Source organism: Sminthopsis crassicaudata, chromosome 5 (assembly GCF_048593235.1).
Source record: "Sminthopsis crassicaudata isolate SCR6 chromosome 5, ASM4859323v1, whole genome shotgun sequence".
NCBI lineage: Eukaryota > Metazoa > Chordata > Mammalia > Dasyuromorphia > Dasyuridae > Sminthopsis > Sminthopsis crassicaudata.
This window is the reverse complement of record NC_133621.1, coordinates 172,537,866-172,558,043: the sequence shown is the minus strand read 5'-3', so window position 1 is coordinate 172,558,043 and position 20,178 is coordinate 172,537,866. Positions and strand designations below refer to the sequence as shown.

Sequence of the window (20,178 nt, the reverse complement as noted above, 5' to 3'; positions counted from 1 at the left end):
TATAACAATCAGCTGTTAGTGTTCTACTATCTCTGTGACTTCCCTTTCCTTATCTACCACTCCGTAAGGTTTATTGGAATTTAATTGAGGACAGAGGCAGTATCTATGTTTTGTATTTGAACCTCCAGTGTTAAGCACCTAACAGATGTATTTTCTTTCATTCTGTCAGTCAGACAGTCATAGGTGGTGGTAAATGCCTTTGGCAAGTATACTTCTTCCAGTTTTTTAAACTTCCCCTGACAATAATTACTTTTAAAAAATTCACTTAATAAATATCCAGGGCATAAAATTGACATTGGCTTTCTTCAACTAATACTTAAATTTTTAAGGGCAAAAATGTAATAATTCATAACTTTAGAAAAAAAAGTCTAGGTATTTAAAAGATAAATTATGGAATTCTGATATTAAAGCAATAAAACCTACTTCTTGGTGCTAAAATACACTGGGAAAAATCTCTGAAGATTGTCTTACTGAAATTGTTGAGGGACAAAAGTCCTATTACTAATAAGCTTCACTGAAGCATAAATTTGGTAGACCACTAAAAGATCTTTTAATTCTAAAATTCTATAATTCTAAGATTATCCTACCTGCTTCTCAGTAGGCCATATAGGAATTGATGAACAAGTTCTTGACTTACTATCCTTGCTGGAGGATTAATGTAAAAGATGGCCTAAAGCACAAATACTTCTGAGGAATCCCTCTTCCCATAGAATCTTCCATGTTTCTCATGTGGTCAACCAAGAGTACCAACAGAGGGACCTGATTTTGCTCAGGGAGCAGGAATAGGTGTCAGTTGGAAGCTATTGCTCACCACCTAGCCCTGGTTCACAAACCCTGAATGGACAGAGGTGGGAAATTACATTTAAGGGTGGCTTTAGATAATCATCTATTTGAAGCTCTAGGATGCTTACTGAGCAAGGAGAAAGTACAGAAGTACAAAGTAGCATCAGTGGAGCAAAGTGTGTGTCAGAGGCGGAATAGAGAGCTGGGAGGTTGCTCTCTCAGTTTCAGTCCCCAGGTCAGTCTCAAGCCTGCAGTGGAATAATCAGGTCAGGAATCCCAGCCTAAGGGGAATTCCACAGTTTTTGTATTCTGAACTTGAAGAGCTTCCTAGGTGACTAATTCCAACAGTAACATATTGGATTTTCTCTTATTTAATATTTTCTGATTCTGTCTCTCTAATAACAGTTTCTTGGGGATTGGATCTCAAAGCATCTCATATTCCTCTCATGTTGGACAATTTAGGTTTCACTTTTAGATCGACAGAATTGATCCCAAATAGATGATGGGTTCTTTCCCTGAGTTTTAGTGGAATACTGCATAGCCTCTGATATATATGGTATCAAGGCTGGTGTCTTGCCCCATTCCCTCTGTTCTTCAGTTTTCTGATGTGGCACTGGCAATTCAGAGAGCTGCCACATTGGTGTTTATGGGATTGTCTGCTCCAAACCAGGTAGGTTAGGGCTTTGCAGGACGAGTGCTGCAGGATTGTCTGCTGCTGTAGCTGCAGCCCCCAGCATACCGTTGCTCTTAAAGAGCTGCAGGGAAACTGACTGTCTCAGAATAAACTTCACACCCTCTGAAGAGGGGAGCCAATTTTGTTGCAAACCCTAAGGTCCTTGAGTCTTTTATAATAAGCAACCTCACTGCAGTAGCATGGGAAGTAGGGAAGAAGAGATGAGACAATTTAAAATTAGTGAGCTTCAGTTTATGGTTTTTTGTTTTATTTTTTCCCTTCTTTAATATATTGGGTGTCCTAGAACATGGAGATAGCTAAAGTTGCTTTAACTTTGGTGCATAATTTATGATTTGGAGAGGTTTGAAAGATTGTAGGAATAAGAGAAAAAGTCTAGTTTTCCACCTCATTGCTTATGTGATCCAGAAGTATTTTTCTTCCTTTATGATCACACCTTTATCTTTCATATTATATCCAATTATTTGAAATGTATTAAATTATGCATGATGGAGTTCAATATTTTAAATAAAATATCCATGCCTTCTTGTTATATTGCTGTCTACTTCTTTTCAAATGCTAGCCCTGGATTATTCCCATCATCTGCCTTCTCTGCCCTTATTCACAAGATGCAGAATAGAATTGTAGAAATTTCACAACTGTGTTGTTTGGTAACATTACAAATGAATATCATCCAACCTCAACTATACCTTTATTGTTGCAAGGCAGTCTATTGTTCTCTAACTGATTCTCTGTTTCATTCCTCACAGATATTATTACAAACCTTCTCTTTCTTTCTTAAATCCCCCACATTTCCATTCTCTTCTAACCATTATCTCCCTTCCTAGCAGGGAATTTCCTTGCTTCTTATTTGAGAAAACTGAGGTTATTTGACATGAGATTCCTCCTCTCAAACTCTTCATCTCAAAACTCTCTGACATCATCTACCATTTATTCCCCCTTATCAAGTCCAGTCTTTCTATATATCTTGATCTCACCCCTTCCTGTTTTCTCCAAACAGAATTCACCATCAATCTTCCTTCCACTCTCTAAAACCCTTAACATTTTCCTATTTTAAATATTCCAAGTCTATTATGTCCTTAAACAACCTACCTTTGCTAGATCCTATCATATCTTGAAGTTATAATGTTCCACCTTTCTCAAATTTCTTGAAAAATCTATCTACACTCAACATTTATTGCTTCTCATCTTCTTCACTCCTCAACCGTTTGCAATTGAGCCTTTGACTTAATCAGTCAACTGAAATTATTCTCTCCAAAGTTAATAATGATTCATTAATTACCAATGAGCTTTTTCCCATGTATCATACTTCTCTACCTCTCTGCTTCATTAGACACTGTTGACCACTTTCTTTTCCTGAATATTCTTTCCGTTCTGGTTTTCCATGACACTACTCTCTTTTGATTCTCTTCCTATTTTACTGCTCTCGATTTCCTTTGTTGGCTCATTATCCATGTTATGTCTCCTAAATATGGAAGTTTCTCAAGATTTTATCCTAGACCATCTTCTATCTTCTCTTTCTACACTATCTCTTAATAATCTTTTTTTTTTTTTTAAGAGGCAATCAAGATTATGTGACTTGCCCAGGGTCACACAGTTAGTATCATGTGTCTAAGGCCAGATTTGAACTCAGGTCTTTCTGACTCTAGGGTACTCTCTCTTAATAATCTTAACAGGTTATTTATTTCTATGCAGATGGTTCACAAATCTATGTATTCATCCTCAATCTTTGACAAGAGCTTCAGTTTCACCATACCAGCCTTACAGATCACTTCTTGGCCATTTCTCCTCTTCATTACAATTTTACTTGGTGATCTCCCATGAGTAAAATTAGCTACCAAGTGTAAACTTATTTTCTCCAATCAGACGTTTCCCAGATCTTTAAATCTATCGCTACTCTTTAGGGTGAGTTCATGTCTGCTGCTTATTTAGTATCCTCTTCCTCCTCTTCCTCTTTCTTTATATTATAATGCTAATGTATTAGCATTAATACAGTGCTTTAAGGTTTGCAGAATATTTTAAATATATTAATCTATTTGATTCCCCCTAGAAATTCAGTAAGATTGGTGATGTTATATTCCCCTTTGTAGGTGAGAAAAACCAAGACACAAAGAGGTTAATTGGCTTGACCTGGATCATATAGCCAGTAAGTATTCTAAGATACTTACTAGTCAAACTCACTTCATCCAAAACAGAAATTATCTTTTCTCTCAAACTCTCTTCTCTTCCCCATTTCCTGATTGAATATACCACTATCCTCTCCAATCACTGAGGTTCACAATCTTAAAATCATTCTTGACATCTCTTCCACAGTAAGTCCATATATCCAATTTTATTGCTGAGTCTTTGTTTCTATCCTCACAGCATATCTCATATATGTTCCCTTTTCTCCATTCACATAGCTACCTCTCATACACAGATTCTCATTATCTTACACCTGAACTATAGATTTTCCTGTCTTAAGTCTCTTCTTACTCCAAACCACTCTCTACTGAGTTGTCAAAGTAATTTTCCTAATATCTAAGTCTGACCAAGTCACCAATGGTCCTGTTACTTCCAAGTAATAATACAAAATGTTTTGTTTGACATTTAACAACTTTGTCCCTTCCTCAGTTTCCAGTATTCTTACACATCACTTCTCTCTATGAAGTCCATGTGGCTTTCTTACTGTTCCTCGTATAGACACTTAATCCAACTTCTGAAACTGAGGTAGACTCACTTCTTCCAGACTCATGGTCCAGGTCCCTCTGCACAGTGCTCTCTATGTCTGCCTGCACTGATCCTCTCTTCTATCTCTCTTTTGTTCTGTGTCTCTGCTTCTTTTGTTTTCTTTTTCTCTTTCCTTCTCCTCCTCTCTGTCATTATCTTTATACAGAGAAGCAAAGTCTACCATGTCATCAATCTTTCGGCAGTGAATAAATCCATTTCCAGAGAAATAAAAGACAAAAAATTTCCCCATTAGCTTTTATCTATAATACAGTTAACAAGCTACAAAGGAGTAATATTCTTCCATTAGAAGAGTGATTTAGTGGTAAAAGAAATACCCGTAATAGGTGTTCTGTTTTTCAGTCTATCCACCTCCATAATAAAGTCATCTTTCAAAAACAGGAATCCAATAATGGAGAACAAGTAAACGAGGATGAGAGCAAGGACTGCAGTCAGAATAATGGAGCGACCATTTCGGGTGACACTCTTTATAACATTGAGCAAAGTCTCCTCTCTGTACACCAAATCAAAAAGCTAAAAACATAATAGGATAAGAAGAATAAATAAACATGAGAATAGCATACAAACAGAAGGTGATATCATCCTAGTTAATACTAGAAAAAAGTATTGATCCCAAATATCATATATGGGAAAGTATAAGAAATTTTAACTTTTTCCCTTAATGATAATTTTTTTGATAATATACTAAATTGTTTTGATAACCCATCCAACTAACTGAAAAAAATATAAAACTATAATAATATTAATCAAACCCCAAATAAATTCAGCACAAAGAGGTAAAATACTTTATTACTTTTTAGAATTAAATAGTTATAACTTTTATAGTGGTTTCTAGGGGGAAATACCATAAGGACAATAAAAGCTCCAATTTTTATTCTATGAGTATTCATGATTTGGATGAATGATCAAGCCCTGACAAAAAAGAAATTAAAAACAAATGATATAGAAGCTGATATCTTCATATGTATATGACATAGGTATATATGTACATAAAAGAGATATGTCTAGATACATAGATAGATATCATAGGCATATGTGTAAATAAGAAAATATTATGTACATAAACAAGACACTATCTTTTTTAAATAGATACTCACCAAGAAACTGTAGAAAAACTCATGGACAAAAAGACCCAGCATACAGACCAAGACATATGCCACATGGTAAAGAAAGGCCATGTCCATGATAACTGCTCGGTACCCACGAGTAAATGTTCCACGATTTCCAACAAAGCTCACAAGAAATACAATTTTATTACAAAGCTAAAGAGGAAAAAAAAAGATCTATTGTTTTCTGTAGATAGGACAATATTACCAAAGGTAAATTTATCACTTAATGACTATCATTTTTTCTTATTATTTATCATTATATGACTTCTTTAAAAATGCTCATATATAAATACTAACATATCATATCTGTACAAATATATCTTATATTCTTTGCAACTTTACATTTATAAGTGATATATAACACATTCGTATATTTGACTTGCAATAAACTCCAAGGATCTGCCTGATTTTTTATTCTAGAATTTATTATGCTGAAAATTGTTTTCAATAAATAAGTACAGCATTACATTATTTGAGACTTCAAAATCTATGTGCCTGGTATACTGTTAACTGCTAAAGGTTCACTGACTGACAACCCTAGTGTCCTATATAACATAATAAAAATACCTATTCATTGAACAATTGATAAATATACAATATTGGCGAAAATATGAATGCTTTCAATTTATGGAAAAGATAGCTTTCTCCTTGAAGACTTCTTTGACCCCTTCATGAAAATTATTTTTCCCTCTTGCATTAGAGCACTTTTTTTAGATTTCTCCTTTGTGTGAGAAATCTAAAAAAAGTGCTCTAATGCAAACATACTGATAAATGTGTCTTTGTCTCTTTCCTTCCCCCATAATATTATAGAGCAAGCTACTTAGAAAAAAAATGTATCATTTTTCTTCTTTGAATAATAAAAGCTAGCATTTATATAGCACTTTAAAGTTTGCATACAGTAACTTATTTTATCCTCACAACAACCTTGGGAGATAGGTACTGTTATTCCCCAATTATGAGGAAACTGAGGCGTAAAAACTGACAGTAGTAACATGATTTGTTCAATGTTACAGCACTGAGAAGTACCTCAAATTTGATTTGAATTCGAGTCTTATTGACTACAAATCCAATACTCTATCCATTGCCAAAATCTTTTGTTATTAACTAATCAACAAGCACTTAATAAGTACCTTATGTATCAGAAACTATGCTAAGTAATAGGGACACAAAGACAGACAGGAAATTGCCCTTACACTCAAGAAGTTTATGTTCTAATGGGGGAAACAATATATATGTATGTCTACTTGCACATTTAAACATCATTTATTCCAATTCAATTTAACATTTATTAAATACATACTATATGCAATGAAAGAGACACAGTGACATAGTGAATAGAGGGCCAGTTTTTGTCTCCCTGACACACACTAGCTGAGTAACCATGGACAACTCATTTAAACTCTTTCTCAGTCCTCTAAAATTATTAATAATGGTAAATTATCAATCCTTATTGGTAAAGAAAGTTTCCATATTGAGAGTTTTCATAACATATATATTGTATCTAGGATATACTATAACATATTTAACAGGTATAAGACTGCTTGCCATCTAGGAGAGGGGGTGGAGGGAGGGAAGGGAAAAGTCGGAACAGAAGTGAGTGCAAAGGATAATGTAAAAAATTACCCATGCATATGTACTGTCAAAAAAGTTATAATTATGAAATAAAAAAATAAAATTAAAATTAAAAAAGAGAGAGTTTTGCATATACAAATCACATTTCTAAACCTTTACCTCCCTTCTGACTTCCAAGCCCCCTAGAAAAATACACAAGGCAGAGTGAGTAATAGTTTCTAGAGGTGGTTAGGTTGTGCAGTTTTGTTAACAGTCATTTGTAATTGTTCAGTCACGACTGATTCTTTGTCATCCCATGGGGGTTTCTTGGCAAAGATAATGGAGTGCTTTGCTATTCCCTTTTCCAATGGATTAAGGCAAATAGAAGTTAAGTGACTTGCTCAGAAGTTCTTCCTAACTCTCAGCCCAGCACTCTCTCCACTGAGTTATCTAGCTGCCCTGTTAATATTAAAGTGCTACATAATTGTTGTCATCATCATGAATAATCATCATTATTAAATGCTAATACTTATCATTCATTTCCCAATGGCTATTTTTCAAGAATCATTTGCAACAAGAAGGTCAAATATTTTTTTAGGACACAGCAATAGTAATTCTCACAAACTGACATGATATCTCACAAACATCCCTGCTATGACCAAGGCAAAAAAAGTATAACTCCATCTTTTCCTATATCTTTTACATATCTATTCATTCAAGGTTGCTTATGATATTTTTATTCATAAGCAGGTACTAAACTGAAAAAGGCAAAATAAAATAAAATCTTTCAAGAACTCTTTTAAACCAAGGGACAACAAAATTAAAAGTTAATTATAATTAACATTAATTTATAAGGTTAAGGATATATTTGAGATATTTTTATTATTTTGGCTTCTTTGTAAAGCACATTTATGTCCATTTTATAGGACTCCTAAAAAGAGATAGTATGGTAGAAACAGTAATGACATGAGAATCAGATTTAGTTTCTAATCCAAGCTTTGCCCCTTAGTTGTTGTTTCCTTTAATAAGCTTATTGAATTTCCTGGGTCTTTTTATTCTTCTCTACAAAATGAGGAGAATAATAATTTTTAAGTTCCTACCAGGCCCAAGACTCATCTTTTTTCTATGCAAACTCAATAATGATGGGAAATTTTGAAGTTTCTTAAGGGCATAATGTCATTTTCTCAGCAGAAATTCTTAAACAAGCTGTTTTAAGAGTAAGAACATAAATTAATGGGTATATTTGTGTAAGAAAGAATCACTGCAGTAATGTTATATGCAATTCAATACTTCAAGATGTAGATGAAAATTCAGAAATAAGTCATAAAATGTGTAATAGTATCTCAATCAGTTTTCATAGAAATACAAAAAGTTGGAGAACATAGAAGCCCTTTATACAAGTTGTGAAATATGAGGTCCCACAAAAGATGGAGAATAGTAGCTTTTGTTTTTATTAACAATGCAAGTAAACCAGGATATTAGGCTTCCTAACAAATAACTACATGCATCACTCTAATTCTCTACTAGTGTCTCCTTGTGACTTGGAGGCCAGCTTATGAAGCCTCTGAAGAAAGCTATGGATAAAATTCACAAAGTAGGTACAGAGACACAATAAAATAGCAGTGAGGACCTCACCCTTCCAAACACCTGCTGTAGTTTCCATTGAAAAGTATTGACAAAGATCTGACATGCTTTTATGCTATTTTAATCCTCAAACAGAAGAGAAAGCAGTGAGAGAAACTACTATCCTGGATCTAAATCTAAGTAATACTAAAGACAAAGTTATTGGGATACAAATGATGAATACCTTGGGGGAAACTGATCGTATCATCTCAAAACTTGTAATAAAGAAGTGGGAAGTAAAATTGGTATATCTGAATTCAAAGAAAATGTTCAAATAATTTAAAGAAAGGATAGCTAGATTATAAAAGGACTTAAATTATACAGGAGAAATTTCCTCAAGATGTCTAGTATGTTTACAAGAATAAAATTTGGAACACATGAGTGATTTAATGTTGAAAAAGACCAAGTTATAGTTAAAATATACAAAAGATGAAGATAAGAGGAGATAACTGATGGTTAAAAATGAATACCATGATTCTGACAATGTTAATGTAAGAATGAAAAAGTTCATAATGAGCTGGAGTAAGTGATGACAGCAAAGAATAAAAACAAAAAAAGAGAATTTTTTAAAAATATGTTAAGAGATTTAATTATGTGAGAATGTCTTCTAAATACATATGGAAAAGACTATCACCCACTTTCTTTTTTTTCTCTTTTTTATTAATTTTATAATTATAATTTTTTAACAGTACATATGCATGGGTAATTTTTTACAACACTACCCTTGTACTCACTTCTTTTCTGAATTTTCCCCTTCTTCCTTTCACCTCCTCCCCTAGATGACAGGCAGTCCCATAAATGTTAAATATTTTATAGTATATCCTAAATACAATATATGTGTGCAGAGTCAAATTTTTTGTTGCACAGGAAGAATTGGAATCAGAAGGTAAAAATAACCTCGGAAGAAAAACAAAAGTGCAAACAGTTTACACTCATTTCCCAGTGTCCCTTTTCTGGGTGTAGCTGATTCTGTCAATCATTGATTAATTGAAACTAAATTAAATCTTCTCTTTGTTAAAGATATCCAATTCCATCAGAATACATCCTCATATAGTATCACTGTTGAAGTGTATAATGATCTCCTAGTTCTGCTCATTTCACTCAGCATCAGTTGATGTAAGTCTCTCCAAGCTTCTCTGTATTCATCCTGTTGGTCATTTCTTACAGAACAATAATATTCCATAACATTCACATACCATAATTTACCCAACCATTCTCCAATTGATGGAAATCCGTTCATTTTCCAGTTTCTAGCCACTATGAAAAGAGCTTACCACAAACATTTTAGCACATACAGGTCCCTTTCCCTTCTTTAGTATTTTCTTGGGATATAAGCCCAGGAGTAGCACTACTGGATCAAAGGGTATGCACAGTTTGATAACTTTTGGGGCATAATTCCAGATTGCTCTCCAGAATGGTTGGATTCTTTCACAACTCCACCAACAATGCATCAGTGTCCCAGTTTTCCCACATCCCCTCCAACATTCATCATTATTTGTTCCTGTCACATTAGCCAATCTGACAGGTGTGTAGTGGTATCTCAGAGTTGTCTTAATTTGCCTTTCTCTGATCAATAGTGATTTGGTGGATATGGTTTCAATTTCATCATCTGAAAATTGTCTGTTCATATCCTTTAACCATTTACCAATTGGAGAATGGCTTGATTTCTTATAAATTAGAGTCAGTTCTCTATATATTTTGGAAATGAGGCCTTTATCAGAACCTTTAACTGTAAAAATGTTTTCCCAATTTGTTACTTCCCTTCTAATCTTATTTGCATTAGTTTTGTTTGTACAAAAGCTTTTCAATTTGATGTAATCAAAATTTTCTATTTTGTGATCAATAATGATCTCTAATTCTCCTTTGGACACAATTTCCTTCCTCCTCCACAAGTCTGAGAGGTAAACTATCCTATGTTCCTCTAATCTATTTATGATCTCGTTCTTTAGGCCTATTTTGGCCATGGACCTATTTTGATCTTATCTTGATATGTGGTGTTAAGAGTATCAACCACTTTCTTCATAAATCCTTACATTTAAATCAATAGATATTTGTTAGGCAAATCTTTCTAAATTACTCATAAAAATTTTTAGAACTTTTTTAAAAATGAATTTTAAATATAATTTCTAATTTCAGTTATAAGGAGGAAGGCTTATAGGAGACAGAGTAAAGGGGAGAGTAATATTTCAGAAGACTGAGATGAAAATAAAAGGTATTAATAAACAACAATGAAACATAAAAAAATAAAAATAGTCTTATAGGAAAGAAAGAATATAGAAAGAATTTCATCACTGAGCAATTTAAACCTCCTTTAAATTAATTTAAATCTTCTGGATCTAACATTAAACAATAATAGCATTAAAATTTATTAAATGCTATTATTCTAGCTGTTGGGAATTGAACTATTTCTACCATATGTTATCCATTGACCCAAATGTGGGTCAGAGACTTGTAGAACTTTGACTGGGAAGGCATAGACAAGGCAATATTCTCAATGTATAGACGAGGAACTTAAATTTTCTTATCTCAAGAAAGGAGAAGTGACTTGCCTAATGTCACTTATTAAGCTTATAGGCAATAGAGGTCAGATAACATATTTGCTTATACAATGTTTCCGATTTCCAACTACAGTACACTGATTCCTCTACTCTGCTATTGATAACTCTTCTCACATTCTGGTTTTCTTTTCATAAACTAGCAAAAAGTATACAACGATGTTAAACTTATTAAAGTTGAATAGCCTATAGCTTCATTTACAACAACCAATACAGATTTATGACTAAGTTGAAGCTTTAGGGCTATCAAAACTAAAAAAAAAAATTACATATTTCAATTTTTTCCTAATGTTTACATTTTTCCTGTCTCCCCATAGAGTGGAAGATGTATTTTCCATGATTAGAACATTTTCAGTAATATAACGTCTTTAATTTAACAAGGTTTTGCTCTAATTGTTTAATAATTAATATTACAAATCTGAAAATTATCTTTGATAGTTACCTTTCCCCTATTTCTAGTGTTCAGTTAGTAATCCCTGCTAATTACTATCTTGGCAATATCTCTCATTTATTGCCTTCCTCTCTATTTCCACCAGCTCCAACTCTACCAGAGATCTTCATTACTTGTCTGGATTTCTGCAATAATCTTAATAATGATCTCAATATTTATTTCTCCTCTATTCAATTCTATATTTTAAATGCTAGCTAGAGTAATTTTTTCCATGTCACATCACTACTCAAAAATTAAATTGTTCTCTATAGAGTAAAACTGAAATTCCTTTTACTAGTGTTCAATGCCTTCCAGATCATGCCATTATGCTATTATTCTAGCCTTATCTTATTCATTTTCAACATCACTCTACAGTCTTGTCAAATTAGACCACTCCTGGCTTTTTGAACAGGTCTTCCTATCTTTGTGCATTTGTTCAACATGCTTATTCTCTCCTTTCACATATTAAATTAGTTTCAATCCCTCAAAACTCAACCCCATATATTATATCCCTTCATAAATCTTCTACAATTCTTTTGACTAGTAAAGACCATCTCCCACCAGATCTTGTGTAGTATTTTATTCTCAAAATTTGTGCATTCATTACATAATACTGCATATCACAAGTATCCAATTTTTTTCTTTTCCTTCTACATGACAAAAAACTCTATAAAAGTAGAGATTATTTTTTCATCCAAAATTCAAATCCAGCAGGTAGATGGTGCAGTGATAGAGCACCATCCCTTAAGTCAGAAGGACCTGAGTTCAAATATGGCCTCAGACTTAACATTTATTAGTTGTGTGAACCTAGGCAAGTCACTTGCCTAGCCAAAAAAATTCATATCTTTCCCAAAGTCTAGAACATAACTGCAAATTTTAAAAATGTATGAAGAATGCTAAGTAAAGTCAATCCTGGGAAGGATGTATAGACATCATAGAGCCGTTTGCTATTATCTCCCTTTTCTAAGCAGGAAAATATATTACTAACTGTGAAAACAAATGAATGAACAAATTAAATCAAAAAGTAAAATACCCATTAAAACTCAAAACTGTACTAAGTCTTTTGGGATATTCTATATATTAGTATATAATAGCATTAAAACTTTCCTTTAAATTTAATTTAGATTTAGTATAAATTTAAAAAGTGGTAATAACCCAACAGCAATAATCAATCTTAGTGACTAGCACAAAAAACAATCATTCTGCTTCAGAAGTAATTTACTTCTACTTAGTTCTGAAAGATGCTATTCAGGTCTCCATGACGTATAAGTCTGGATGATTAAAAAACAAACAAACAAACAACAACAAAAAAAAAAACCTCTTCCAAAACATCAGCAATGAAATTGGAAGAAAGATAGAATATATTCTACCCAAGGATGCTAGATGGATCACATAGAATGAAGAGCGAAAATAAGGTCTTGTAAAAACACAAATGTAGATGCCCAAAATTGGTGGGATTCACCAACAGAGCAGCTTTTCATATAGAGGTAGTTAGCATGGAATCATTGGTGGAAAATGGATAGAGCAATAGAATCTAGAAGATCTAACTTCAAATGCTGCCTCAGTTACTAACTAGCAATGTGACTTTGGGCAAGTTATTTAACCTCTGTTTTGCCTCAGTCTCCTTATCTGCAAAATATATCTTTGGGGATATAGAACTACATTTACCTTATAGAGTTGTTGTGAGCATCAAAAGAATTTATTTTTTGAGTGTTTTACAGAGTGTCTGGAACATAATAGGTGCTTTATAAATGCTTATTCCCTCCATCCTCCATTCTGTCATTAGGTAATTTTTTGTTTGAATAATGTTGAATTGTATTAATCTAAGTAAATTATGATAAATGAATTAATATTGTATAAAATCTTTATCTTACAGATTTGAAAGATAAGTTGTTCTGATGATTGCTTAATTATTCTCATTTATTATGTGATATACCACACATGCTACATTGTACCTCTACTTCAGACCAAAAAATAATAGAAACATAGAAGTTGCTTTAAGTCAGAACCACGGTTCATCCAGCCTGGGCCTTGGTTGCCAAAAATAACCCTAAAGAACATGCTATAAGAATACATGACAGCTTTTCTTGGATATTTTGGATATCCAACTCTATTTTGAACCTTTTTATAACTCCTGTCCATAAATTTATTTCCTATTACATGAAACAGCTATAAATTCACCTTGCTCAAATTTTACCTTCAGCTTTCTTAAATGGAGAATTTTAAATTGCATGATTTGTTAATCAATTAATAATCATTATGACAACCTGCTTATTTTTATTATTATGTAGGTAAAATGTATCAAACCCTAAAACTATAATGAAAATAATTGAGTCTTTTAAAATAACTTTATTTTCTGGTAATATAGATTCCAAATGAATAAAAGCTCATTATATGTTATACATCAAAGCAAAGATTTGCATTTTTTGTACCTGATCTAAAGCTATATTATAAAGCAGCAGTCACCAAAACCATTTGGTATTGGCTAAGAAATAGACTAGTTGATCAGTGGAACAGATTAGATACAAAGGACAAAATAGGGTACAACTACAATATAGCAATCTAGTCTTTGACAAACCCAAAGATACCAACATTTGGGATAAGAATTCATTATTTGAAAAAAATTGTTGGGAAAACTGGAAATTAGTATGGCAGAAATTAGATATGGACCCACACTTAACACCATATACCAAGATAAGATCAAAATGGGTCCATGATTTAGCCATAAAGAACAAGATCATAAATAAATTAGAGGAGCATAGGATAGTCTACCTCTCAGACCTGTGGAGGAGGAAGGAATTTATGACCGAAGGAGAACTAGAGATCATTATTGATCACAAAATAGAAGATTTTGATTACATCAAACTAAAAAGTTTCTGTACAAACAATACTAATGCAAACAAGATTAGAAAGGAAGTAACAAATTGGGAAAATATTTTTACAGTTAAAGGTTCTGATAAAGGTCTCATCTCCAAAATATACAGAGAACTGACTCTAAATTATAAGAAATCAAACCATTCTCCAATTGATAAATGGTCAAAGGATATGAATAGACAATTTTCAGATGATGAAATTGAAACCATATCCACTCATAGTATTTCAAATCACTACTGATCAGAGAAATGCAAATTAAGACAATTTTGAGATACCACTACACACCTGTCAGATTGGCTAAGATGACAGGAACAAATAATGATGAATGTCGGAGGGGCTGTGGGAAAACTGGGACACTGATGCATTGTTGGTGGAGTTGTGAAAGAATCCAACCATTCTGGAGAGCAATTTGGAACTATGCCCCAAAAGTTATCAAACTGTGCATACCCTTTGATCCAGCATTGCTGCTATTGGGCTTATATCCCAAAGAAAGGGACCTGTATGTGCTAAAATGTTTGTGGCAGCTCTTTTTGTAGTGGCCAGAAACTGGAAGATGAATGGATGCCCATCAATTGGAGAATGGTTGGGTAAATTGTGGTATATGAAAGTTATGGAATATTATTGTTCTATAAGAAATGACCAGCAGGATGAATACAGAGAGGTTTGGAGAGACTTACATCAACTGATGCTGAGTGAAATGAGCAGAACCAGAAGATCACTATACTCTTCAACAACAATACTGTATGAAAATGTATTCTGATGGAAGTGGATTATCTTCAACATAAAGAAGATCCAACTCACTTCCAGTTGATCAATGATGGACAGAAACAACTACACCCAGAGAAGGAACACTGGGAATTGAATGCAAACTGTTTGCACTACTGTCTCTCTACCCAAGTTACTTATACCTTTGGAATCCAATTCTTACTGTGCAATAACAAAATTGGATTTACACACATATACTGTATCTAGGTTATACTATAACACATGTAATATGTATGGGATTGCCTGTCATCTAGGGGAGGGAGTAGAGGGAAGGAGGGGAAAATTTGGAAAAATGAATAAAAGATATAATGTTGTAAAAAAATTACTTATGCATATGTACTGTCAAAAAATTATAATTATAAAATTAATAAAAAAAGAAAAAAAATTTGCATTTTTACAGTAATATTTGCTTAATTTGTAATATCATAAGTTAAAAGTATGAATATTATAAGTACTTACATTAGCAGCCCCAAGAAGTATCAATGTAGGCCCAAGTCCTATTGTATATATAGATCTGAGCATTATGGACACAAGAAATGGTCGAATACCAAAAGGTTTAGGGAAGACAAACAGCATAGATGTACAGACTGAAACTGCTATCCAAAGGAGGACTGAGAACAATGGAGAAAGTGTACCTGTAAGACAGAAAATTTTTTAAACTAAGAAAGAAACAAGATGGTATTATTTCATTTACTTAGATTCAGTCAAAACATAGAACATTTTCATAATAATTTCAATCAATACTATTAAAGAATTTTTAAAGAACAATTTCTATTCATTCTCATTTATAAGATAAAATTAATTTCATGCTGTTAGCATTCATTGGTTAATGAACCTTTTATTAGGTTTAAGAATTGCTCAAATGAAACATTTTGCTTCTCTATAAGAATGATTTATTAAATCTTCCTGTTACATTTCTTACTAAGAGATTTAATTTCAATCTCAAAATTAATAACTATGTGATCTATCTGTTATATGTATAGTTATATCTTCTTTTTTCTCTAATTATGAAACCTAATTATAGGTGGCAAAAAGGACCTAGGATGCAGAATTCTACTTTAACAGAAATGTAATGTTTCTTTCTTAAAGTGAGAAAGATCTAATATTTTTTAAGTCACTTGATCTAATTTAAACCCTGGAAGAATTATGGAATATTTTACCAAAAAGATCAAAAGTGTTATCTGACTTTAAAAAAATGTAACAAACTAAATTTATTATTGTTAATGTCCTAAAATAGTGGTTTTAATATTTATATTTTTTCTTTGCAATCAGTGTAATCAGTTCTTTAATATTTGGATATGTGAAAAATATTGATGTACTGATGAAGGAGAACTCTCTCAGAGTGATAGTTTAACAGTCATCATGAAACTGTAGAAATATATTAAGAGACAACTTATGCCTTAGACACGTGGCTAAAAGTTGAGGTAGTTAATGGAAAATCAAGAAGCCTGAGACCTTGTGCTTGTTTTCCTTTGGCAAAAGTTTCATGATCATTCTAATCTCTCTTGGCTATGACTCTGCTTACCGTTTTAAAATCTTTGTTTATAAAAGTTTGTACTGTCACTGAAACCTTGGCATTATAAGCGTTTCCGATACCAACACTATATAAACCTTTATTCTGAAGTGAGTTTTGATACTTCCAGGCAGTAGGACAGAATATTTTGTTAGCTGTAAAATAATCTAATAAATTAACAGCATCAATTTAGATTTTTAAAATATTGTTTTAAATTATTTCATTATTTTAGTCATAAAGTGAAACAACTTTCTGTGAGTTAAGTCTCTCTATTGTCTTTTACAGGAAAAATTCAGTTTTGGGAAGAGGAATCCTCATTGTCTTTCAAAAAAAAAAACTATGATATGATCTGATCATTTTTAATTTGGGGACCAGGAAAAATTTAAATTGTTATCACAATCATCATAATCCCTTGTTGTTCTGAAGATTGCCAATTTATGCTAATTATGATTATTAGCTTCTTAATATGTATACATAAAACAAGACATAATTCATACATAACAGCAATTCAATTTTACATTCATTGAGTTCATTGAGTATCCAAGCTTTGACTAGTTTAAAGTGCCTCAAGAGGGAACGATCCCCAGAGATCCTCAAGCTCAAGTGGCCAGTTGACTACTTAACTCCAGAAATGTTTTAGATGACCAAGCAATTTCAATGACAGGACATCATTCAACACGATAAAGATCAAAATGGTTATGATACCTTTGTCAAAGGAAAACTACTCAAGGCCTAATATATTTTGTATATATTTATTGACATATTGGTTCTGCCATAAGAAGATAAGTTCCTTTAAGGCAGATATTCTCTGTATCCCTAGTTCTTAGCATAGTGCCTGCCACATAATAGGAATTTAAAAAATATATATTTATTGAGGTTTCAAAAGATACCTGCATTAATAGCTCTCTGCCTAGCCCAGAAACAACTGTCTAATATCAATTCTGCCTCTTTACTCCTATTCACAGTCCTCCATCCTTGAATTACAGACAGACCTCATTTTGGCTTCTATCCCTTCATTTCTTGAGCCATCTCTGCAACATTTATCTTATTCCTGAGGATTTGTACTTTCTTTGTATTTTCTCTGTATTTGCTGAGTAAGCTGTTACTTTATTCAAAAAATTCTTTTATAGCTTTCTTATTTATACAAACACACTCTGTTTTGATAGCTCCTTCCATTCTTTCTCAGGAAATAGGGTGAAGTAAGATACAATGCAAAGAAATTGTGTAAAGTTAGTAGTGGGTTTGAGTAAGGGAGCCTATATGTCTATCTGGTATTTATTGCATCTAGACATTTATACACTACAATGCATACACATTCATACACACACCATAGTGTACATATGGAATATTAAATTCAAATCCATTAAACAATGAAAATATTAGCAGCAATGTGTTTTTTTTTTCCAGAAATGAAAAACATTTTCCTTTTTTTCCAAAATGAATTACTTTAATTTTTAATATTTTTATTTCCTCAGTTATATGTAAAAGTAATTGTTTATATTTATTTTTAAAACTTTTGGTTCCACTATTAGTAGGCTGATTTCAGAAAGACCTGGAATGACTTACATGAACTGATGATAAATAAAGTGAGTAGAACCAAGAAAAGATTGTGCATAGCAACAAGAAGATTATGTGATGATCAAATGTGATGGACTTGGCTCTTTTCAACAATGAAATGATTCAGACCAGTTCTAATAGACTTGTAATAAAGAGAGTTATCTACATCCAGGGAAAGGTCTATTGGGACTGAATGTGGATCACACAATGTTTTTTCACTTTTTGTTGTTGTTGTTTTCTTGCTTGTTTTTTTTTATTTCTCATTTTTCCCCTTTTGATCTGATTTTCTTATGCAGCATGATAAATGTGAAAATATGTTTAAAAGAATTGCACATATTTAACCAATATTTTATTACTTGCTATCTAGGGAAAGGAGGAGGGGAAGAGGGAAAGAGAAAAATTTGGAAAACAAGGTTTTCAAGGGTGAATGTTGAAAAATTATCTTTGCATTTATTTTTAAATTTTTCTCCATTTTTCCGGACCCCTATCCTCCCCCTTTAAGAAGGCATACAAAACATTTCCATAAAAGTCAGGTTATGGAAGAAAACATAGATCTCCTATTCCCACCCTCCCAAATAATTTTTAAGAAAAATACGATTAAAAGAAGAGTATATTTCAATCTGTATTCTGACACAATCAGTTCTTTATCTTATGCATAGCATTTCCCATCATAAATCTTTCAGAATAGGCACAGATCATTGTATTGCTAAGTCATTCACAGCTGATTATCCCACATTATTATTACTTTGTACATAGTACATTTCATTTTGCTTGAGTTCATGGAGGACTTTCCAGGTTTTTCTCAAAACATCCTGCTCATCATTTCTCATAAAACAACAATATTCTATCATAATCACATGCAACAATTTATTCAGCCATTTCCCTAATTGATTGGCATCTCCTCAATTTCTAATTCTTTGAGAGAGCTGCTATAAATGTGTTTGTACATGTAGGCCTTTTCCTTTTTTAAAAAATCCTTTTTTTGTGATTCTGTTATTGTTAGTTCAAAAGTTATGCATCATTTTATAGCCATCTGAGTATAGTCCATATCTTTTGATCACTCATCAATTGGGGAAAGGCTCTTTTTATATTTAAATTTGACTCAGTTCCCTATATATTTGAAAAATGAGGCCTTCATCAGAGAAACCTACTTCAAAATTCTTTTCCCAGTTACTATTGCTAACTCTATGCCCCTTGTTTATTCTATTTTCTCTCCTTTCACCCTCAGCCTCCTCCAAAATGTTTTGCTACTAACCATCCCATCTCCAAAATGCCCTTTCTTCTATGAACCTCCCTCTATTTCCCTTTCTCCTACTATTTTCCTGCAGAGTAAGATAGATTTTCATACCCATATTGAGTGTATAAACATTTACTATTTAAAGAAATATAAATACTTGCCTTCATCTCCGTCATCTCCAAATGGGTAGAAAAGAGCAACAGCTAAATTGATGAATACAGCCAAATTGAATGAAATGCTTCCCCAGAGAGATATGTGTCTAGAGAACCAGAACAGTGCAGGGTTATCTAGGAAGGGGAAAATGTTTTGTTATAAAGGAGATCTTTTACTTGGTAGGAAGAGATAAAGAAAGGGGTGAGAGACATGGGAGGTAGAGTTAATAGTGATGCAAAAAAAAAATAGAAAAAGTGTCAATGAAACATTTTTTTTTTTAATTTACATGTCAGCAATTAGAAAGATCAGAAGGGGACATAGACACAAACAAGATTGAATTTCTTTATCACTATGTTTAATTTATACTTTGTACAACAGAAGTTTATGGTTTCATGATTCTCTTTTCTATTCTTTGTATATTGGTTTAAGTTCATAAAAATTAAATTCATGTAAAAAATTAGAATGGCATCATATATAAAATCATAGCCACCACTATCTTCTTCAATATAATCTTTGTTTTCATATTCAATGAAGTGTAGATAGAAATGGGCTGGAACAATTCACTTTCCACCTACTCTCTTATGTTTAATGTTTACAGAATATTATATAT

General features: G+C 32.6%; 1 protein-coding gene across 2 annotated transcripts in view; it reads right to left on the bottom strand.

Annotated features, from left to right (window-relative positions):
- The window catches only part of ITPR2 (inositol 1,4,5-trisphosphate receptor type 2), a 507,042-nt gene that overhangs the window by 78,716 nt on the left and 408,148 nt on the right, over window positions 1-20,178 (bottom strand). For both annotated transcript variants that reach the window (XM_074268787.1, XM_074268789.1), the window contains exons 48-51: window positions 19,577-19,702; window positions 15,568-15,743; window positions 5,299-5,463; window positions 4,519-4,714 (exon numbers count right to left, since the gene is read on the bottom strand). In XM_074268787.1, coding sequence (XP_074124888.1) covers window positions 4,519-4,714; window positions 5,299-5,463; window positions 15,568-15,743; window positions 19,577-19,702 — 663 coding nt within the window. The remainder of the gene's footprint in view (window positions 1-4,518; window positions 4,715-5,298; window positions 5,464-15,567; window positions 15,744-19,576; window positions 19,703-20,178) is intronic.